The 24,252-nt window shown below is 45.8% G+C and overlaps 1 protein-coding gene across 1 annotated transcript in view; it reads right to left on the bottom strand.

The window, feature by feature from the left end:
- Positions 1–23,676, bottom strand: part of ERAP1 (endoplasmic reticulum aminopeptidase 1) — a 46,129-nt gene extending 22,453 nt beyond the window's left edge. Inside the window, exons 1-7 of the mRNA XM_075541301.1 lie at positions 23,509–23,676; positions 11,384–11,933; positions 9,521–9,659; positions 3,090–3,224; positions 2,257–2,377; positions 784–938; positions 36–149 (exon numbers count right to left, since the gene is read on the bottom strand). Coding sequence (XP_075397416.1) covers positions 36–149; positions 784–938; positions 2,257–2,377; positions 3,090–3,224; positions 9,521–9,659; positions 11,384–11,913 — 1,194 coding nt within the window. The 5' untranslated portion in view covers positions 11,914–11,933; positions 23,509–23,676. The remainder of the gene's footprint in view (positions 1–35; positions 150–783; positions 939–2,256; positions 2,378–3,089; positions 3,225–9,520; positions 9,660–11,383; positions 11,934–23,508) is intronic.
- Between the last annotated feature and the right edge of the window lie 576 nt (positions 23,677–24,252).

Here is a 24,252-nt window from a genome sequence, read left to right on the forward strand (position 1 = left end):
CGGACTTAAAATGTAACCAAATAAAGACTTCTTACGACTTTCAGCTCTGGGTGTGTCACCCTGACGGACACATACTCCATGAACTTGGCAAATCCCTCGTTCAGCCAAAGGTCATTCCACCACTCCATGGTCACCAGGTTTCCAAACCACTGCAAGAGAAGCAAGAGTCCGGTCACTCACACAAGTCTCTGGAGACTGGACTAGCCACACGGCCACACACGTGAGGCCAGTCTTCACACAGAAACACTGCGATGTCTAATGTCAGGTCAGGAAGGCCCACATGTAGTGACACCACTGGGCTTCTACAAAAGTAGCAACAACAAAAAACCCTTCAATGTGCATAAGAAAACATGAAACGTAAACCTGTATAGGAATCATTTTTCCTGAGGGGGAAAAGACAAAGTAAAAATTATCAATACAAGAAAGAGCCTCGCATGTTCGATAACAGCAGAAAGGCAGCCCCGAGATTACAGATGCACTCCATTCCAAACTGAATCTTTAAGTCTTTAAGTGGAGTTTTAGAGGGTCAGACAAGGGCATACCATTCTCCTTTATCCGTTCTTGGGTGCAAGAACAGGCCTGGAACCTTTTCACATTTAAAGGGCGCACATGAGGGGACAGTACTTGCGAGGAAGCATTTGCTGTGAAGTGTGGGTTCTTGAGGGCACGTGGATAGAACGTAGAGGCAAGTTAAGAGTTGTGCGAAGTCTGACGTTCTGGCCGCAGGGCCTGGCAGTGAAAATGCCTGTCAATGCCCGCCGAGCACTGAGTGAGGCGCTTTACCTGGTGGGCCAGCTCGTGGGACACGGTCATCGTGATGCCCAGCTTACTGGATGCAGAAGACTTTTCTGCATCGAACAATAAGGCCGACTCTCTGTACGTCGTCAGTCCCCAGTTTTCCATAGCGCCCGACTGAAAGTCAGGGATGGCAGCAAGATCTTGGAATGAAAAATAAAGAGACTTTACTAATCTCTGCATGAGCCAAGCCCCCTACCCCCTAAGAATGGATGGGATTTGGGACCAAAAGCAAAGATAAGCTGCCCGCGATCTCCCTCTCTCCCTTCGGCCATTGATCCGACTCGGAGCGACCCTACAGGACAGGGCAGAACTGCCCCGGTGCGTTTCTGAGGCTGGGACTCTTTAGGAAGGCCAAAAGCCTGCTCTTCGGCAGAGCCGGGGATGAGAGGGGGTTGGGGGGGTGGGGGGACTCCTATTGTAGACCGCGCGCTGATGGCAGCACAGCTGGTAACCACGACGCCACCGCCAGAACCATGGATTCTAACCGGAAGCACCGAATCTCCCCTTTCATGGTGGAGAAAAGGGACCCATTGATTCACTTGGGGTCCCTCTGCTCCTGTAAAATGTGATCATAGGCCTTCTGACTCCATGGATAAATCTCATGGGGGTAGTGGTGATGCATTGAGCTTCCAACCACAAGGACAGCAGTTCTAAACCACCAGTCACTCCATGGGAGAAAGACGAGGTTTTCCACTCCCGTAAAGACTGACAGCCTCGGAAACCCCCAGGGGCAGTTCTCCCCTGTCCTAGAGGGTTCCTATGAGTCCAAATGGACTCGATAGCTTGACTTGGGTTTTCGGAGCCAGAGTTTACAGCTCGAATAAAGTTAACATTACATCAGCAATCTACGCTATTGTGGATGCGAGTGCCCACATATACCTAAAAATACAAATACGATAATGGTAAGACTTGAATAAAGAAAACACATATTCTCTTCTTGTTCTTGTTAGGTGCCGCCAAGTTGGTTCCGACTCAGAGCATCCCTACGTACAAGTGAACGAAACACTGTCATCCTCACAATTGTTCTTATGTGTGAACCCATTGTTGTGTCAATCCGTAGTCTCTTATGGTATTGAAATGTATTCCTTCAAAAAGGGCATCAAGCGCTCTCTACAGTGTTACCAAGCATGGGCCGAAGTAGAAAACTTCATCTTTCCCCTCTGCTATTAAGAGTCTGTCCATTCGGATATGGGGGGTTTATCTGTCAAGTCAGACAGCAAAACTGCTCCCAGGCCATGAACCTCAGGAATTGCTTTCACGGGCTTTTGCTGTCTGTACAAGTTTACTGTACAGTAAACTACTCGAGAGGCTGAACTTGATGTCTAGCATTTATTGGCGTTTTTACGACTTGAAAGGCTGCTATAGTTAACCACGGAGAAACTGATTCTGGGGCTCTACTCTATGACTGGCTGGAGCCATCGGCCGTCACAATTGCTAGTATCTGGGCTATGGCTCTACCTTGTTTGGGTAAAGGGTATGGAATGCTGAAATAGTCCTCATAAAATTCGAGAAGAGTCACCGCAGCATCCAGGGCATAATCTGCTTGATTGATCTTGTCTGGCACGGCGTACACAGAAACCTGAAAGGGGGAACGAGAGGCATTTGAGTCCCGCTGTGTCTTCTCTCCACAGTGCGGAGAAGCAGGCCGTCCACAGTCCCCATGGGAGGCTATGTTCGCCAGTCTCAGAGAAGCCACCGGCAAGTTCCTTCTCTGGCAGAACTCTTCACTGTATCCCATCACTCTTCTGAAAACAATGACAAACACTGGACAATATGCATAGAAAAGATCTTTTAAAATATTTTTAAATGGTATGCCATAATAATAATAATAATAATAATAATAATAATAATAATAATAAAGAAGTAGAGGAAGATGCAGAGGTCAAAACAAAATGACACCAGCGTCTCCTTTCTCTTCATTCCCACAGCCAGAAATCCTTGTTCCTATATTGTCAGTGGCATTCATGTGTGAACAGCAGAAACGAGTATAGGTTCTGCTCCAGCCTCTAAATGTTAAAGACCGAGTCTAGTTCAGAGGAAGCTGGCACAAGGTGGGCGAGCAGGTGAGAGGGGCTGTGGAGTCAGGACGATGACCCTCATCAGGCAGCAGTTGGGTTATGAAATGGGGGCTAAACCCCCAAAAAAGAGCCTCTTTGACCACGACCACCCATCGCGGTTTCCCCGAGACAAAAAGGGCTCCCAAGACGTGAGAGTTCACACTTTAAAATACAGATCATGTCAGGCAAGCCAGGACGATTTGGTCAACCCAAGTGCCGCCACAGGCTGCTCACCTTGACGCCGCTCTTGGTCATCTTGCTGACAGACTCAAAATCTGAAATGATGAAGGCCACCAGGTAGGTGCTCATCTTGACAGTGACATCAAAATGGTCCTCTATGAACCCTTCAGCAGTCGTCACAGATTTCACCTGCAATGAAAATCACTCAAATCATCCAGGGACCCAACCGTCGAATACACTGAGGACACTTGATCAAGAGAGATGTCCTAATTACCAGACACAGTATTGAGAGTCTATGTTAGGGCATTTATAGAATCATAATAACAACTATTATTATTCTTACAAAAACTTACTTTATTATTAATTGGGAGTACAGATAGATCATTCCAAAGATCAATCCCATCAAGCAGTATTGTGCAATTGCTACCACAATCCGTTTCCAAACATTCTTTTTCTTCCTAAAAACCTTGACATCATCTTCCTTTTAACACCCCCCCACCCCCGCCCCGTCACCACCACCTCTATACACACACCCCTACCTGGAACCCTTATTCCACAAGCTGCCTCTATAAGTTCGTCAATCCTGAAAAACTGAAAAACCTATAACACAACTTCAAGAGGGTGAACCCAGTAAGATACACTCTACTATGAATGAACAAAAATAGAGAAAATGTTGAAAACCAGATCAGGTCCAGCATGCGTCAGAGCAGGGAATCAACCGACAAAGTTTTAACTGTTTGAGTCAGGTTTCGACCTTTGATCGTCTGTCCTCATCTCTCCAAAGCACCCTGTTTAGTGACCTCTTTCCTCCCGCCCCTCAATGGTGGATGGAGGAAGACCACCAGAGGCTTATTCCTATGTAGATCCCATAAATGTATCTTGGGGTCCCACTGTCATCTATAGCCTTCTGCAAACCAGACTCTCACAATTTAGGTTCTGATATCAATCCCTCCTTTGACTTCAGATTATATGATTTACAATCCTTCAGTGACTGATGTTGGTGTGCTTCTGCCATGTGGACTTAGTTGACATCTCACTTAGATGGATGCTTGTTTGGAGACAAGCCTTTAAGTCCCCAGATGCTATTTCATCTGATAGCCAGGCACCATCTAATTGCTTAGCCACAGTTTGCTATAGCACCCAGATCTTCTGTGTTCCTTTCCTGAGGACGAGTATCAAGCAGGTAAGAACTAATTGTTTTTAAGTTGGAGCTAGAATTTATTGTGAGACTCAAACCCATTGCTGGATCTTTGTTTAATTGTTTGGTTTTTATCTGCCTTTGGTTCCCTTTTCAAAACCTTCTTGTTAACTTATGGTAGAGAGTCTTCTAGATCATCCTTCTAGGGCATAACAATCTTCCATTAACGTTGTCTTTGATTAGCCCTTGGTAATAATTTTGTTAAGCCCCGTTGAGAGAGGTATATTGGACCAATGTAGGCCAACACCATATTTATATAATTATTAAAATGATTCCTTCCAATAACCTGTGGTTGATAGGAAGGTCAGATTATTCTACTCAATTTTTAAAGTTTTACTTGGAATTCACATACCAAAAACGACCATTTTAGTGTGTACAATTTCGTGGGTTTTAGTAGCTCTTGGGAGTTGTAGAACAGTCACCACTGAATTTTTCAAAACTATTCCAGGTGATTACAAATGGACTCATATCCGATAGATGTGGATCAAGGGCAAAGCAACATAGAACATGCTGGTTTTGCCAAGGACTGGTCTACGTGTCTAGAGACCTATCTGAGAATGCAAATTAAGTGTGTAGGCCCAAGTAGGCCCGAAGAACCTAAAAGGTGCCTCCTTTTGCCTGTGAGATTAAAGGCAACACGTACCTGTGCCAGACCCTGCAATGGCTCTTCCAAACCATGATCTGTGGTTGCACTCAGCTTTTACGTACCTACTGTCCAGGAGGAGCCTCGCAGGCTGAAGTGTAGGTGGTGGAGGGACAGCCCAGGAGGTCTGCTCCCAAAGAAGAAAACCTAGGGCCTCAGCAGGGCAGGCAGAAAGCAGGAAGCAGGCACTGAGCAATGAAGCGCTTCCAGAGTAGTCTAGGGAAAGCCAGCCAAACCAGGCACTCTGCTGCAATCTCACGCCATCTCCATCCCTCGGCTTTCCTCCCCCTTCTTAATACCAGCTGTGGGACCTGCTTGTCACACATCGGTCATTCGAATCCTGACTGACAACCAATCTAGGTTTGCTTCTGAAGGCTCAAATGAGCTCTTCTTTTTAAAGGTCTTCTACCCACCTCCATGAATCCCTGGGCAGTGCAAAGTGGCTACTGGCCACAATGTTGGTGGTTCCAAACCTCCCAGAGCTGCCACAGAAAGGAGGCTGGTGATGTGCTTCCCACAGGCCATCGTGGAGTCAGGTGCCAGGGAGGTGGTTCTGACTCCCTGCCTGGGCCCGCACCAGCCTCCCAATTGTTCCTTTGCTGGAGCCCCTTGCTGCAGCCACTGTGTCAATCGATCTTAAGGGACTTCTTCTTCTGGGCTGCCCTCTACTTTACCAAACACGACGTCCTTCTTGATAGCCTGGTCTCACCTGGCAATATGTCCAAATATGTAAGATGAAGTTGCACCATTCGTGTCTCTAAGTGGCATTCTGCCGGTCCTTCTTCCAAGACAGGCTTGTGTGTCCTTTTGGCAACGACTGGCACTTTCTATACCCTTCGCCAGCACCACAATCCAAACGCATCAGTTCTTCTTCCTTACTCAATGTCCAACTTTCACAAGCATGTGAGGCAATGGAAAATACCATGGCTTAAGTCAGGCACAACTTAGTCCTCATAGTAACATGCTTGCTTTTCAATACCTTATGGACGTCCTGTGTGGCACATTGATGCAATGCAACACGACTCTTGACCCTTGACTGCTGCTTCCAGGAACATTGACTGTGGATCCAAGCAAGACGAAATCCTTGACAACATCACTATTTTCTCCATTTATCGCAATGTTAACGATTGGTTCAATTATGAGGATTCTGTCTTCAATCCTTGACCTACATCAACAAGGGTTTCAAGTTCCCCTTACCTTCAGCAAAGCTGTGTCATCTGCACAGCGCAGGTGGTTTAACTTGCCTACCTCCTTGCTAGATTCTGCATTCTTCCAGTAGGCCATAGGAATCAGCTCTACTCTGCACACGTGGAGTTGGAACCAACAACCCTCTCCCTACAAAACCTCCCTCCCTGCAGTTGTCCTGAGGTCAGCGAATCATTCGGAAAGGAAGCTGATGAAGCGCACTCCTTCCCACAGTCCAAATGGGTCATTGCTGCAAAATGTGCTCTTCCAGGCATGGGAAAAAAAGATCATTTTATGCACAATTTTCTTTCCCTCTGCAACATGAAGGCCTTTTAGACTTCTGCCATGGAAGGACCCTCCTGCCTGGGGCAGGATGGCGCGGGCGGCTGTTGTGCCTCTAGAAAGGAGCCTTGGTTACCCGTGGGTGTAGAATGCAGTGTTTGGATGGAGCCTCAGCGGCATCGGGCTGGCCTTCCCTCTGCAAGCCTTTGAAGGTCTCCACGCACCCCCATAGTCCTGTAGTCTCTCCCCTCCCCATCTCATCCATGGTCTCGTATGCTTCTGGAGCTGGGATCCTCCACAGAGAGAGCGTGGAGCAGTACCAGAATGTCAGCGGCGGAGCTGCCATTTGAAGACACGTATTCTTCTTCTTTTTCTTAATCATTTTATTGGGGGCTCATACAACTCTTAACACAATCCATGCATCTATACATTGTGTCAAGCACATTTGTACACTTGTTGCCAGAGCCCTTGGATCAGCTCCTCATTTTTCCCCTCCCTTCTCTCTCTCCTCTCCCTCATGAACCCTTGATAACTGATAAATTATTATTATTTTGTCTTATCTTACACTTTCCAACGTCTCCCTTCGCCTACTTTTCTGTTGTCCATCCCCCAAGGAGGAGGTTATATGTAGATACTTGTAATCAATTCCCCATTTCTCCCCCGGCCTTCCCTCCACACTCCCAGTATTGCCACTCTCACCACTGGTCCTGAAGGGATCATCTGTCCTGGATTCCCTGTGTTTCCACTTCCTATCTGTACCAGTGTACATCCTCTGGTCTAGCCAGATTTGTAAGGTAGAACTGGGATCATGATAGTGGGGGGGGGCATTTAAGAACTAGAGGAAAGTTGAATGTTTCATTGTTGCTACCCTGCACCCTGACTGGCTCGTCTCCTCCCCACAACCCTTCTGTAAGGGGATGTCCAGTTGCCTAGAGATGGGCTTTGGGTCCCCAATCTGCACTCCTCCTCATTCACAATGATATGATTTTTTTGTTCTTTGATGCCTGATACCTAATCCCTTCAACACCTTGTGATCACACAGGCTAGTGTGTTTCTTCCATGTGGGCTTTGTTGGTTCTAAGCTAGAAGACCACTTGTTTACCTTCAAGCCTTAAAGACCCCAGACGCTTTATCCTTTGATAGCCAGGCACCATCAGCTTTCTTCACCACATTTGCTTATGCACACATTTGTCTTCAGTGATCATGTTGGGAAGGTCAGCATCACGAAATGCCAGTTTGATAGAACGAAGTGTTCTTGCATTGAGGGAGTACTTGAGTGGAGGCCCAATGAAAGACACATATTTTTCACCACAAATCTGTCTTAACTTCGGGGTGCTCAAAAGTTCTCCACACAAGCAGTAGGGCTTGTCCCACATGGTATGCATGTGATGAATCGGTGCCAGTGAAGCACACTCTTGAAGGTGGCTGATGTAGCTGATATTGCACATATTTTACCGCCACTTAAAACATTTTGTAAGGAAAAATAAAATAATTATTTCTTATGTTTCATAAACAGACTAGAAAGAATAAAAGAGTAGGTATTCACAGAGAGTGTTTTTCATGGGGGACAGAAGTGTAGTGGGATGTGTCAGAACCACAGCTGAGGAAGGAATCATGAAGGCTCTCAAAGGAAGGGGCGCTGGTCTTTAAAGGCTTTGTGGCTCTGCACTAGGGCCTGGTCTGCAGCCCCCAGAGTCCACTGGTACAAAGACATTGTTCTCCTGGTCAGCACAGAGATGAGTCGACCCCTCTCAGGACTCCGGACGAAGCCCAGCCCGACCTAGTGCAGCTTGAGTCTCACCCACAGCGTCTCTGAACAAGCTCGTGCTTCCAGGGAGCAATAGCATCCGACTACAGAAATGACCGCTCAGCTGGTGCCTCTTCTAAGCTTCCCGAATCATAGGAGAATGGCTCCATCTGAGGGCTCAATCGCCAGTGCTTTCATTCTTTGTGTAGAATCTTCTTCTCACCACTTTCAAACGTCAGAGGGGACATTGTGCGCAGTTGCTTTGAAACTAGAGGATTAGCTCCCTTAGGACGACTGAACTCTGTATCAGTCCTTACCCGCAGCCCCAGTATACTTCAGAAAGATATTTCATCTCCTTTTTCTGTGTGATTAATTCCTGTAGACAATTATAAATCGTATAGCTAATTCTTGTTACTACTAGGTGCTGTCATGTCAGTTCCGACTAACAGAGGCTCTGTGTACGACAGCATGAAACACTGGCCGGTCTTGCCACCGTCACGGTCACTGCTGTGTGAGAGCCAGGGTGTCAATCCACTTCACTGAGGAGCTTCCACTTTAACCAAACACGACATTCTTTTCCAAGTACTGGTCTCTCGTGGGAACATGGCCACTACACATGAGACAAAGTCTCTCCGTCCTCACTTCCCAGAAGTACTCTGGCTGTACTTCTTCCAAGACAGGTGTGTTTGTTCTCCTGGCAATCCCTGGTACAGTCACTATTCTTTACCAACGCCATCATCCAAATGCATCAAATGTTCCGCGGTCTTACTTATTCATTATCCGATTTCCTTATTCCTTGTCTAACTTCACTGTGCATATGAAGTCATTGGAGACAGGTGTACCTTATTCTTCAAAAAGACAGTCTTGGCTTTTTAACATTTTAACATTTAAGTGAGTTATTCGGCAGCAGATTCAACCAATACAACATCTCATTTAATTTACTGAGTGCCACTTTCAGTCAATACAGTTAGCAATAATACATAGACAATCCAGAAATAACTGCAGAAATCTGACCTTTTTAGACAAAGTAGTTTCTCTAAAATTCTTTTAAACACTCTTATGAGGACATGAGAGTTCAAGTGCTTGATAGTGTGCTAGCCAAACATAGGGTACCATCATTGAAACTTTACCTGAATTCAATACAGTTATCAACATGGATCAAATAGATGCCGCTTTTAATATCAGGAATCTGATCTGCTTCCTTTTGAATCTTATCCTTTTTGGGGGGAGGGGTGGGTAGTATTTTTTTCTCTGATTGAAAATAAATTGTGGTTTGAAAGCAAAGTCAAAGTAGGAACTGAAAAGAAAGGTTAGCAGCTCTCTGTAAATCAATCAAGACAGGTGGCCCCAGAGTGAACTGTAGCCGAGTTAATACAAGTCACAAATTCGTAGGGTTTTCTTAGGGTGGAAATACAGGACTGAGGGCTTACCAAAGGCATATTGGAGATGGCGAGGTGCCTTGGATCCCTTCTGATCCTGACTGAGAAACTCGCTTTCAGGGCCGGTTCATCGAAGCAGGGAAAGGCCATCCGGGCTGCAGTGGGTTCAAACTGGGTTGATGCAAGCACCCTAGAATTGTAGCCAAGGACGAAAAATGAAGCACCAGGGACTCCAGTAGTGCTTCTTTGTTTTTCTTCATTTCTAAAGTCACCTTAGATTGATGGCTATGAACACATGTGCACACACATAAAGAAATAAACAATCTTTTATATGGCATACACTATAATCAACCAATTCTTTAAATACTGAACACGGTTAATTAAGGCAAATTTGGCAAAGTGGTGGGTATCCTGCATCAATAATGATCTCTTAAAAATTGGTACGGAAAAAAATCCAGCCAAGTCTTCATGTAGGGAGCAAAGATCATCTCGGGCCATTCAAAAAAGAAAAAATCTACACATGGTCCATAGAAATCTCAAAAGTTGCACAATACTAAGCCCGCTATCAGTTCCAGCTCCGAGTGACCCTATAGAGACCCTACAATGTTTCCAAAGCTCTAAATCTTGACGGGCACAGACTGCCACCTCTTTATCCCAGGGAGTGCCTAGTGGATTCATACCACCAACCTTTCAGTACGCAGCCAACCTTTTTAAGCACGATGCCAGCAAAGCTCCTTCTGTGCCTCTTGGAGGAAGCAGAGAGCCTCATTTCATGTTTTCCTCGCAAAGCGACTCCGGGTTCCCGCCACTAACCTTGCCAGTCTCGGCGAAGGGTGAGGGAATGTGGCAAATGGACAGACAGTGGGACCTAGCCAGTTTACATTTATTCTTTTTTTAAAAAGACTAAGAAATTATTGAAAGGTACAATTGCAAAGATGTCTGAGAAGTTGACAGTGATCTAATTTCCATCTCTGAGAGATTAGTTAAATATAGGAATGCAAAAGCATTTAATAGACCACAAACAGTCATTAACATGTTGCTGCACATTGACAGTCAGCCACATAAAATACCTCCCCAACATAGTAAGTAAAAAAGCATTGCTATATATCAGGAAATATAAGACACTTCCAATTTATTTATCACAAATAGTATGTATGTATGCATATCCAGAAAGTAGTCTGAATGAATGTTTCCATAAAGTAGCAGTAGCAATTATTTCTAGGGTTATGGTTTGGATACAGTTTACTTTTTAAAAATCTTTTTATTAGTTTATTATTTTCTAGAGGTCAAAAAGCACCTGACATTTTTACTTGTAGAAAATGCCATCATAAATGTAAGGTAGTATAATCCAGAAATGAATTTTAATTATAAAATTTACAACAAACTCTCCCAAAATGGGTCACCTCCTTGAGAACAGATCCAAACCCAGTAGGTGAGGCATAGTGTGCCTACAGCATTAGAACAATTGGCTACTAGATCTCAGAAATGTAAGCAAACTAACGAGCAGGTGTTTATTCTGATGGAGCTGGGAGAAGGGAAAGTGGTTAAAAGAAGGTGACAAAGGAAAATGAGAAGGGAAAGAGGGAAACTGTTACCGTTTTTAATTCTATAAAGAAGATGTCAGAACAAAGAGAGGGCTGTTCAGTGATTAAACCCCTTCAAACTCACTGCCATCAGCTTGGTGCTGACTCAGAAGGAGCCTACAGGACAGGGAGGAACTTCCCCCTGGGGGTTCTGCGGCGGCAACTCCTTACAGGAGCAGAACGCCTGACAGACTTGTGGTTAACAGCCCAGTGCACAACCACCTCGCCACCGGGGCTCCTAGTCAAGGATAATGGGAGTTTTACAGGATGGTCCATCTGAACACGCAGATTTAATGTGAACATTTGAAGCATATAAAAAAGAAAAAATTACCTCATTTCTCCTTCCTTGGTTCTGTAGGTGCTTTTATAAAAGCCATGGAAACTCTCAGAAAGATTGCCAGCATAGTCGATACCAATAGTGTAAGGGACCCCAACAAGGAGGGGCTCGGGAGCCACGAGTGCGATTTGCTCATGAGGCTCATATTCCAGGACCCTCAGCAGATCTTCAGACGGCCTCTCTCCAGTCCCTTTCCTGAGGGTCACCTTAGATATTTGCAGATGGTGACTGTGCAGGACAATGGTGCTGGTGGGCTGGCTGACCACGATTCTGACCTCTGTCGTCCCCCAGAAGGTCAGAGTGGTGAGATTTGCATGGATCAAGAGATCATAATGAACGGGGATGACATGCTCAGGAAGTCGCATTTTATTCCAAGGAAATGGCTCTCCATTGCTAGCTTTTGGAGCTGTGGTGCCCCTGCTCTGGCACCACGAAGGAGTTGACACCATTAAGAGAGTCATTAGTGAGGAGACTAGCAGAAAAGACATGCTTGCAAATGGCCATGGGAGGCGCGGAGATATCATCTTCTCCTTGCTCAAAATACCTACGGGAACAAGTGTTTGAAAGCAACATTAAAGAAATGAAAATCGAGAATTATTAAAATGTTATCATTTGATTTCAGAATTAATAGACAGAGCGACCATTTTCCATAAATGCTAGGTCTTTTCCTGGAAGCAAAATTCCCTTCCGTGTGTTACTGATTCACAGAAGAGGCTAGCAACAATATGGTTTGCAATATTATGGCTGGCACAATATGACTGACAATAATATGGTTAGTAACAATGTGGCTAGCAACAATGTAGTTAGCAATAATATGGTTAGGAACAATATGGTTCGCGATAATATGGCTCGTAACAATATGACTAACAATAATACAGTTAGCAATAATATGGTTAGTAAAACATAGTTAGCAACAATATAGTTAGTAACACTATGGTTAGTAACTCTGGTGAGCAACACTATGGCGAGCAACACTAGGGTAAGTAACACTGGTTAGTAACACTATCGTTAGCAACACTATGGTGAGTAACACTGGTTAGTAACACTATCGTTAGCAACACTATGGTTAGTAACACTATGGTGAGCAACACTATGGTTAATAACACTGATTAGTAACACTATGGTGAGCAACACTATGGTGAGTAACACTGGTTAGTAACACTATGGTGAGCAACACTATGGTAACACTATGGTGAGTAACACTGGTGAGTAACACTATGGTGAGTAACACTGTGGTGAGTAACACTGTGGTGAGTAACACTATGGTGAGCAACACTATGGTGAGTAACACTGTGGTGAGCAACACTCTGGTGAACAACACTCTGGTGAACAACACTCTGGTGAGCAACAATAGGTTGCTATTCGCTGCCATGGATTAGGCCTCCCACCTGCAGTCACCACAAGCACAACAGAATGAAATGCTGCCTGAGTGACTGCAGATGATGGGGTCCCTCCGCTGCTTTTTGGTGGCAGGTTGCCAAGCCTTTCTTCCTCGGCTGTCTTCTTGGGAAGCTCCGTGGAAATCTGTTCACCATCAGAGCAACAGCAAGCTAGCACTGACAGGCTGAACGTGAGGTGCACTGGCTGGGAATCAAACCAGGGTGACCTCAGCTAATTAGTTCTAATTCCCTCAAGCTCTGACCGGAACAGAAAAGTAGTCAGGCTACAATGCAGATCCCTCAGACAGCGATGGTCCAGGAAATTCTCTCTATGAAATAAGTCAGAGGGTCTCAACTCTGGTTGCATGTTAGCATTACCTACCAAAAAAAAAAAAAAAAAGCCCTCTCACTGCCATGGAGTTGATGCTGACTCACAGTGACCCTATAGGACAGGTAGAACTGCCCTGAAAGGGTCTGAGGCTGCACCTCTTTAGAGCTGTAGAAAGTCCTGTATTTCTCCCTCAGAGCAGCTGGTGGTTTTGAACTGCTGACTTTACAAATCTCAGCCCAATGTGTAACCACTACTCCACCTGGGCTCCTGAACATTACCTAAAGAGACTTTTAAAACTATGACTGCCTGCATCTCCAGAGGGAATAGTGAAGTTGGTGCTAAGAACAGCCTAGCAATTGGGTTAAAAGAAAAACAAGAAACATTTGTTTAAGGAGCCAGCATTGCTAACCTCCTACAAAATCCTTGTCGCCTTGACTTGGAATTGACTCCGTTTGAGTTCAATCTTGGTCTTATCTTTTGAGCCTTATGTGGTGGAAGGCAATAACTGATGTCCTGTCCTCAGTCCCTCATTCTTTGTTCTGGCCCCCTTCTAAAATGCTTCGTCTAAACTACCTATCTCCCTACCCTGAGAGGATCTGGAAGCTAAACAGAAGGGTACTAATCCAGGAGAGACAGTCAACCGCCGAGGCCATGCCGGCTCCAAAGGCACGACGCAGATGGGGCGGAAAGGAGATGTGAGCGGGGAGAGCAAGCATTGTTTGGTTTTGTCTAGGGCAGTGACTCTCAACCTTCCTCAGGCCTTTCACACAGTTCCTCCTGTGTGGTGACCCCCCAACCATAACATTACTTTCATTGCTACTTCATCACTGTCATTTTGCTACTGCTATGAATCAGGCGACCCCTGTGAAAGGGTCACTTGACCCCCAAAGGGGTCTCGACCCACAAGTTGAGAACCGCGGGTCTAGGGACCAACACAAGTTTATTTCCAGCTACAGAGGAGGGGGCCAGTTGGAGAACAGCATTTGAGCATAAGAACAGGAAGGCGTCTCTGCCCTCGAACCTCAGGCCGTGTCTCGGGGCTGGGTGCAGGAGAACGGGTTTTCCCGAAGTTCAGGGCCTCGAGAGTAAAGTGACCCGTGTCCTGCGTCCACGAGAACTGTCTGAGAGCAGAAGCTTACTGGAGTAGCTGGTGACCAAGCTAGAGAGAGGCGCGGAGCTGGCACGTTCAGGCATGTCAGGACGCTGGATGGCCTTGAGCTTGCTCCAACAGCCACATCTACATCTTCCCCTGGTTCTAAGCTGAGAGCCAGGCATCTGGAGTGACTGAAGGCTGTGTGGGGAGAGCTCTGCCGGCTTTGTAGAGTTGCGTCCATAAGGGGCCAAGAAGAACATGGCAGTCTCTCAAAGACAACGAAGCTGTGGCAGGAAACGAACGTGGAACATGGGAGAGTGACAGGCTGAGGGTCAGAATGTACTCACCCAGCGTGAATAGATAAATGAGGACGTGTCCACAAGAGCCAGGTCTTTACAGAGGGGAAAACGACCTGCTTTGTATCATTGACTCAACTTGCAGGGAGAAGGTTACAATGGGCCTCAGCCATTGTGTGCGCCACTGAATTTCATTCTCCACGGACTCCTGGACAGAATTCTCATTGAGAATTTGTAACACTTTACTGAACTTCTGCTGTTTACATGTGTGTTTCTCTTTACTCCTTTTTTAAGGAGCCCAAATCAAGGAGTGTGCCTTATTGGGCGGATTTGGGGAGAACACTGGCTCAATAGTTGAGATTAAAGGATTGAAATGAAGCTCACTCCCCTACGACACCAGACTGAACAACTTCCCCACAGCAGCCTTTAAAAGATTCCGTCCATTTCAGACTTCTTGACCAGGCAGCCAAGACCCCCTGGGTCTGGCAACATGTACGTCCATCCTAGGCTCCAACTGTGTGCTTTGGGTGATAGCAGAATATATATTCTCAGTACTTTTCTCTCTCTACGTCTCTGTTGAAGAATTCCCTCCAACTCAGCTTTCTTTCAAGACGCAGTTATTTATTTGTTAGTAGTTTCATAGGCATATAATTCACATTTACAAGTCAATAGTTTAATCGCATCGAGAAGAGATCTTCAATCATCACCAAAATCCATTTCAGATAATTTTCTTTTTTCTTGTACTCATCATTATTAACTTCCCATTCCCCCTCAATCTCTCCTGCCACACCCCCAAGGAACCATTAGCCCAGTTCCTGTCTCTATCGATTTACCTGTCCTGGATTTCATAGACAGGAAAACATTTTTGAAAACTGACAACAGTAACCGAGTAAAACTTCAAATGAAAAGAGAGAGGAAAATATTAAAAACTAGAACAAATACACATGGATCATTAGGAAGGTCCAATGACAGGTTGTTAAATTTTAACCTAACTGCAGCTGCAACCATCTCTTCCCAATGCACTCTACTTGTGAGCCAAGCTGTTCACATTCCTTAGTTGATGGTCAAGGGGATTCACTAGGGGCTTAATCCACATGCACTTCCCCTTCACGTTTTTTACACTAAAAGAACTTTTAAATGGGCCAAAGGGGAGATCACATATTACATTTTGACCTAACTACGTGTGCAAAAATGGACTTCGCAATGCTCTCTGTCTGATAACAAGGCTATTCACAGCCCTTCGCTGTCACCAGAGGCTTAATTCATGTGTGGATCCCGCAGGTGGATAGGGGGCTTCCGCTGTCATCCATAGCCTTCTGCAAACCAGGCACTCGCAGTTTAAACTCTGATTCCATTCCCTCCTCTAGCTTCGGATTATATTATTTACAATCCTTGGATTACACCGGCTGGTGTGCTTCTTCCCTGTGGACTTTGTTGATCAAGACCCAATTTAAATCAGACATCCCACAGAACTCTTCCCTGAACATTTCAGGCATACGTGACTTCATATTTCCTCTCATGGTTTCTTACCACACAAAGACTTTTTAATACTACACACACTTAACATCTTTCCTGAATATTATAAGCTCCTTGCAAACAAGAACAGTATATGTATGTCTGTATTTCCCATGGCACCTAGAAATACATTGTGTGTCTATGAGGCCCATTGGCATAAATAAAGGATGTCACCAAGGATTTTCCTCGTTGAGCCCCAATAGGTACAGCCAAGATTCTGTGATTGTGTTCTGTGTGTTTGGCTCTTTCCCTCGAAAATGCAGCTCTTCTTGGCAACCTTCACTTATAATAGTGAGCGTTCTGCTTTTAAAACACAGCCTTTCATTGTTTGGGCAGGTTTTACAGAGTCTGTTTTGATTCATAATTCTCTTAAAAGGGTGCAGTTCAAATGAAGGTTCTCAAGAATTGGCGCCTCCTCAATATAAACAGGCTCTTCCCCGCAGGAGCACAAGTCTTTTTGAGGTTAAACCTCCACAAGCACTTGCAGGGATAGAAGCCAAGTAAGGAAAAGAGCCAATATCTATCAGGCTCCTGTTGTTAAGCAGTCAGGTACTTTACACACATTATCTCTCTTCTTAGCCCCACTTTGGAGTGAGGACACAGAAGGAAAACACACAGTCTCTCTCTCTCTCTCTCTCTCTCTCTCTCTCTCTCTCTCTCTCTCTCTCTCTCTCTCTCTCTCTCTCTCTCCAAAAGACAACTGCATGTGATTGAGCCAAGTTTAGAATGGAATCCAAGTAGCCTTGCTTTCACTGCTTCCAAAGTCTCTGTGCTTTCACTTTCTACGTTCTTATGTGGCCGCTTGCACTTTGTGAAGTCTCACCGTGCACACGATTGAAAGACCACGACCACGGCAGTCTCGGTTATTTTTCTACAAGTGGGGTCAATATGGAGTCAACTAATATGAGCCAGTTAGCAGCACTCAAGAGATCAAAAGATGCAATGCAGTAGGTAAATCTGCTGTTCAAGACCACTTCAGAGTGTTGAAAAGCAAGGACATTACTTTGAGGGCTAAAGTGGCCTGACCCAAATCACAGCACTTTCAGTTGTGTCATATTCACATGAAAGTTGGACACTGAATAAGGAAGACAGGGGGAAAATGATGCATTTTAATTGGGGTTGTTGGAGAATATTGAAAGTAACATGGACTGCTAAAAGGACAAACCGATCCATCTTAGAAGTATGGCCAGGGTGCTCCTTAGAAGCAAGGATGGCAAAACTTCGTCTTACACACCTTGAACATCTTGTCAGGAGAGACCAGTCCTTCAGGAAGAACATCATGCTTGGTAAAGTGGAAGGGGTGAATAAGAGGAAGGCCCTCAATGAGATGGATTGCCACAGTGGGTACATCAAGCCTTGAGTTGCAATTTTGAAAGATTTTATAGGCAAAATATTGAATGATCCAGGAAGCATCAAGAGAAGATGGAAAGAACACAAAGTCACTTTACCAGAAAAAAACTAGTCGAAAGTCCACCATTTCAGGAGGTACCATGTAAGCAAGAACCCCAGGTGCTGAAGGAAGATGTTCAAACTGCATGGAATGCATTAACCAAAATTCCAGGAATTGAGGAACACCATTGAAATGTTTCAGAAAGCTGAAGAAGCACTGGAAGCATTCACTCACCTATGCCAGGAAATTTGGAAGTCAGCTATCTAGTCAACTGACTGGAAGAGATCTATATTTGTGCCCATTCCAAAGAAAAGTGACCCAACAGAAGGCTCAAACTATAGAATGATATTACTGATATCACACACATTGTAAATTTTTGCTTAAAATAATCCAGTAATAGTTGAAGCAGGAACTGCTTGAAGCATGAACATTGAAAAGGAACTGCCGGTAGTTTAGTCTGGGTTCAGAAGAGGATGTGGAACAAAGGATATCATTGCTGATGTCAGCTGGTTTTGGCTCAATGCAGAGACTACCAGAAAGATGTTGACTTGTGTTTCATTGACTGTGAAAAAGCATTTGATTGTGTGGACTGTAATAAACTATGGGTAAACTAGAGAAGAAGAATTCCATAACGCTACATTGTGCTTACACACCTTGAACATCCTGTCAGGAGAGACCAGTCCTCGAAGAACTTGTATATGAATCAAGAGGCAGTTATGGGAAAACAAGGGAATACTGCATGGTTTACAATCAGGAATGATGTGTGTGGCAGGGTTGGTCACCATACTTGTTCAGTCTATCTGCTAAGCAAATCATCAGAGAAGCTGGCTTATAAAAACAAGAATATGGCATCATGATTGGAAGAATGGCTTATTAACAACCTAAGATAAGCAGATAACACAACATTGCTAGCTGAAAGTGATGGTGAATTGAAGCACTTGGTGAATGTCAGTGCGGATCACAGCTCAATGTACGGAAGGCCCAAATCCTCATGAGACAAATAGGTAACATCATGACAAATGGAGAAAAGAGCAAGGATTTTGACTGGATTTTTTATTGGATCCACAATCAATGCCCATGGAAGCAAAATATGTACTGCATTAGATAAATGTGCTGCACAAGACCTCTTGAGAGTAATGAAGAGAAAGATGTAATTTTGAGGACTGAGGTGTGCCTGACTGAAGCCATGGCGTTCCCCATTGTGTCGTATGCATGTGAGAGTGAGGCATTGAATAGGAATTCCATCGAAGGATAGATGTGTTTGGAATTGCGGTGCTGAAAAAGAATATTGATCTGTATTGGAAGAAGTAAGGCCAACAGAACTCCTTAGAGGCAACGATGGCAAGACTTTGTCTTACACATTTAGTACATATTTTCTGGACAAACCAGTCCCTGGAGAAGGATATCATGTTAGGCAAAGTGGAGTGGCAGCAAAAAAGAGGAAGGCCCTCAATGAGATGGATGGACACAGTGGCTGCATCTAGGAGCTCAAGTAGAGGAACCATTGTGGGGATGGCTCAGGATTGGGCAGTGTTTCATTCTGTTGTGTATAGGGTCGCTGTGAGTTAGGGCCGATGATGGCATTCAACGCCAACAACAGTGTTGATGATTTCTAACTTTCCTATATTCAGACTTGATGCATTTCAAGTTCCAGTTATTAATAGATGTGTCCAGCTGTTTCTTCTCATTTTGAGTCAAGCCCTATCAGCAAACACGGGCCCTGAAGGCTTCACTCTTGCAGGCTTTTCTCAGTCCACGTCACTATGGTTCACTCTACTTGGAGAAAGCAGCTCTTTATCAGTCATATTTTGAGTGCCCTTTGACCTGAGGGGCTCATCTTCTGGCACCATCTCTGACAATGGTATGATGATATCCATGGGGTTTCAGTATCTGACAATGTTTCAGTGCTATCCATAAGGTTTTGATACTTCTGAAGTGGACAATCTATCCCTTCTTCATAGTCTATTCTTAGCCTGGAAGCCATGCTGAAACCTACTTATTCTGGGTCACGCTGCTGGTATTTGAAAATACCAGTGATCTCGCTTCCAGCATCATCCCAACACCCAAGCCACTGCAGCACAACAAACTGACAGGAAGTAGAGGGATTTCCGTAATAAAGCCTCATAATTGTGAGTCTTTTCTGTGAATTCTTTATGGCCATTGCAATGAATTATTGAACCCAGAGAGTGTCATGTGAAGAATGGTGTCAGAATAGGTGAAGAAGTATAAAGGAGTGGAGGCCTGTCTGACCTCTGCCTTGTGGCAATCATCCTTGGGCGGGGGTGGGGGGGCAGGAATTCTGCTTCTCCTTTGTGTGGTCTGAGGATCACAGATGTACCTTTCTCATCATTGTCTTAGTGCTTCAAAAAAGAGTTGTACATAGATACAGTTGAGTGTATCTATCTATATATTTGTATGTCTAAAACATATAAACAGATATATATATATGTATATATATATGTATATATACATATATATAGAAAAAAATTGTTCCATCAATTCCAACTCATGTCAACCCCATGTGTTTCAGAGTAAAATTGCTCTCTGGGATCTTCTGGGCTACACTATTTATGGAAACAGGTCACCAGGCCTTTCTTCTGTGGTACCTGGGTGAATGAGAGCCACCAACTTTCTGGTTAAAAGTTGAGCACAAACTACTTGCCCTCTCCAGGGACAGACATGCACACACTCATTTACATAAAGAAATCAACCAACTGCCATTAAGTTTATGCCAACTCATCACAACTCCCTAGGCAAGAGTAGAACTGGCTTTGATTGTCTGAGGTCGCAAATCTTTATGAGAACAGAAAGCTGTATCTTTCTCCCCACGAGCAACTTATGAAATCAATTGCTCATATGTAATCCCCTACACAACCAGGGCTCCATAGATGTAGATGAGGGCTTAGCAAAACTCTATATTACCAATTCCATCCTTCCATGAGCTTTTTGAAGCGTGTGTATGTGTGTGTGTGTGAGAGAGAGAGAGAGAGAGAGAGAGAGAGAGATAGAAAGAGAGAGAGAGACAGAGAGAGAGAGAGAGAGGCAGGCAGGCAAGGTGTTGGTTTGCTAGCCACAAGGTGGGAGGCTTAAACCCACTAGATTCACCACCGGAGAAAGATGAAGCTAGCCGCTCTCATAAAGATGTATAGTCTTAGAAACCCTTCATAGGGTGTCAGAGGCAGAACTAACTCAATGCCAGTGGGTTTGATTTATACACAGACACATAGATATATGTATTTAAAATTGGTAACCAATTGCCATCTAGTTGATTCTAATTCATGGTGACACCATTATGTCAGAATAAAACTATGCTCCATAGAGGTCACAGGGACTGGTTTTGTTTGTTCGTTTGTTAAGTAGATTACCACACTTTTTTCTGAGATGCCTCTGGGTAGTCTCAAATCACAAACCACTTATTAAACATATCAAAAAACAGTTTAATAAATTTATGTATATGTGTTGTTTTTCTGAGGGGTGACTGGGTGAATTTATAAAAATAAAATTCATTCTTGCTTTCATCCCTGTAAGTTCTTTGAGGTCAACGATGTTATGCTATTCTATAATACTGTGTGTGCGTGTGTGTGTGTGTGTGTTGTCACAAACTGAGCCTGTGAAGGAAAGCACCACCACATGAAGAGAGGACACAAAACAGAATGAACAGAGGCAGGAAGGCAGTGAGCACAGTGCACAGCTGGGGCAGGACAGGGGCGGGATCACCTGCTGGCCTTGGAGGCCTGTTGAGGAGTTTGGACCTTATCCTCAGGGAAGAGGTGTGGAGATCCAGTGCATGCTTTGAAGCTCTTCTTGGTGATTGTGTGGAGTACAAAGACAGGAAGTGGGCAAGAGGGAAGACCAGAAAGCTGATTAGAAAGTACTTGTGCTTAACAATATTTTTTCTGTGTGACTGCAACTACTGAAAAATCCTTACTTGGGCTAAGTGATTACACTGAGCACAGAAATAAAAATCTTGTTATACTAAAAAAGAAAGACAGACAGAAAGAACTTGAAATATTATAGATATGATCGGCAAGTGGTTTGCTCTTCAGTGTTAACAACAGAGGATGGATTGGAAACGGATTGATGGGGCCAGCTCCTAACTTTCTTAGCTGAATGTCTGGCTAGTCAGAGCTGTTCTTAAAAGGGTGGAGAAGGCAAGAGAAAGAGCAGGTTTAAATGGAGGAGGAGGGGAAATATAGAGTTCATGGTTTAATATGTTTAAGAGGTCAAGGAGACATCCAAGGGGGGGAAATCAAGCAGGATGTTAAATACAGGGAGCTTCCAACAGTCCATGGAAAATGGGATTAAAATATAATGAAATTATACCAACAGCTTTTGAAGCCCAGACCCCCGTGTGCATAATAAAGAACCCTGGTGGTGTATGGTTCCCCCATGAGCTGCAGTCCACAAGGTCAGCAGTTCAAACCACCGATCACTCCGAAGGAGAAACACAGGGCTCTCTGCTCCCCTGCAAAGGCACTGTCTCAGAAACCCACGGGGCCAGTTCTGCCCTATCCTCTAGGGTCACTATGAGTTGGCACCGTCTCGATGGCAGTGAGTTGTACATAGTTTCAGAGCCCAGAAATCACGTAGTCAAAGCATTGTCCTGTACTTGATTACATACCTCTTTACATATTTTTAATGTCTGCTGGCATCTTATCATTCAAAAACATCTTCACAGTCAGTGTGGTCAATAAAGTACATCTGGCTGTGTTGCTTAGCTTTACTCCCCAGTCAAGACGAGCTAGAAACCATTTTAGAAGCCCTACTTGGTGGGTCTGACATTTCCTACACATCCAGGAAGTCAGGAACAAGGACTTCAGAAAGTGAAAGGAGTGTGAGGGCAGGACTCCAGGCTGGGTTGCCAGCTCCAAGGTCAGAGTTGGGCAAAAGCTGCTGCTCTGTAGGAGAAACATGATCCTGCGAAGAGTCACAGCCACATAAACCCAATAGGGAGGTTCTCCTTTGTGCTGTGTTGTCGCTAAGACATGGCAGTGGGCTTTCAGGTGGCATGCATAAAGCACTTCTTGCTGCCACTGAAGAGGCAGGAGGGCATCTAGAAAGAGACACCTGGCAAGCAACTGCTAACATTAGCTTCAGAAAATCCTTCAGAGCCGGCTCTCCTCAGACAAACACGGCGCCGATGGCCAGCAGTCAGAATCCACCTGACAGCAACTAGGCTTCTTTTGTTGTTTATTTTAAACTTTCTATCTGCCTTGAAATGTGCACAACTCGGGCTATCTTGTACTCAAGAAGTTCAACTTGTTTTATTTAAATTTGTGTTGTGGAGAAGCAGAGTTGTTATTGTCGTCCTTAATTGTTGACCATATTCTGAGGAAACGGGGCATTTCTTTCTGAAGCAAACCCGCACTAAGAATCTCCATGAAATGACTAAGTCAAGACCCTGACAGATCTTTCACTTCTTCTTATGAAATGGATGTGGAGGCCCAGTTGGAGACTGAGACGCCCAGAGAGACCATTTTGCTGAAATACTAACCAAACGTGAATAGAATCCAGCTGGAAGCAGACATGAAGTGAGGAGATAGATCATGGTGGCAAGAAATAGAGAAGCAGGGAAGATGCCCATCCACAGAACACAGGAGGGGCTCGGCCTAACAACTCCCACCCAGCAGTTAACCCAAAGCTGCCTTAGTTTCCTTGGCAACTGCTGATGGGCGCCCACCCTAGCGGGGAGAGGGAGAGTCTAATTAATGCCTCCTCCAGGAGCACAGCCGCTGTCCTAGAGGCTGACAGGAATCCGGCCGGCCACGAGGCGAGGCGCAGCTCAGAGGAGGTGCCCGCGGCCCAGGGAGTGCAGGGAGCAGGCGCGCGACCCAAGTGGCCTCCGCCTGCTCCCCGCCCCGGACCCCGCGAGCCCGCCACCGACTCGGGCCCGGACGGCTGCCCGGTCTCCCTGCCCCTACCCCTGCCCCTCCTCCGACCCCTGCCCCTACCGTAGGTGCCGCGCTCCACCGCGCCGCCCGCGGCCCTGTGACCCCCACCCCCCGCAGCCTCGGCCTTGGGCCCCCAGCCCCCCCGGAGACCCGTGGGGCGTCCTCTGCTCGCAGCCCGGTCCCGAGGCTGGGGGGCTGGGGCGGGTGGAGGGGGCGCGCTGTACCTGGGGGTCCCGGTCGGAGCCGGCTCAGCCTCCTGTCAGCCACCTGCGCCAGCCGTCCCGCCCGCCCGAGACCGAAAGCGAAAGCAGCGTCCGGGGAGCGTCGCGAGGCCGAATCCCGGCTGCCGGCGAGGGGGACCCCCGGGGGAGCGGGCACTAGGGACGGGGAGTCCCGGGGAAGGGCTGCGGGCGGGGGGGGGGGTGTCCTTTCTAAAACCGCGCTTTGCAACTGCAGGGAAGCCCCCGGGCCCGAAAGCGGACGGAGCGGGCCAGGAGAGGCACCCTGCTCAGATCCGAACGTGTGCCTGGGGTGTGTGTGTGTGTGTGTGTGTGTGTATTTTCAAGTACTTTTTCTTTTCCTTGTCTTTCTTCTTCTTTTATTTAATACTTTTTCTTGGCTACGGGTTTCCAGTACCTGCAGGTGCGGTCCAGAGTTCCGGATGGGCGGACAGAAGCCCGCTAACCCCCCGCCGGGGCGTGCTCCACGGCCATTGGGTGGACGGAGTGCCCATCATCGCGAAGGCGGAGCGTTATAGGCTCTTAGGAGACCGGAACCGAGAGGACTGCAGCCCTGCGGAGGAGGGAGTAAATGATGGAGCCCCGGAGAACCGCCCCGCCACTACCAGAGGCCTCTGCGCCCCACGGATTTGCTGCTCCCCGTTTTCAAATGTTCCCTCGACTTTTTCAAAACAGTGTCCCTGCTCTTCACTCTCCTTAGGTCGTTTAGACCGGAGGAAATGTCCAAAG

Source organism: Tenrec ecaudatus, chromosome 2 (genome assembly GCF_050624435.1).
Source record: "Tenrec ecaudatus isolate mTenEca1 chromosome 2, mTenEca1.hap1, whole genome shotgun sequence".
Classification (NCBI taxonomy): domain Eukaryota; kingdom Metazoa; phylum Chordata; class Mammalia; order Afrosoricida; family Tenrecidae; genus Tenrec; species Tenrec ecaudatus.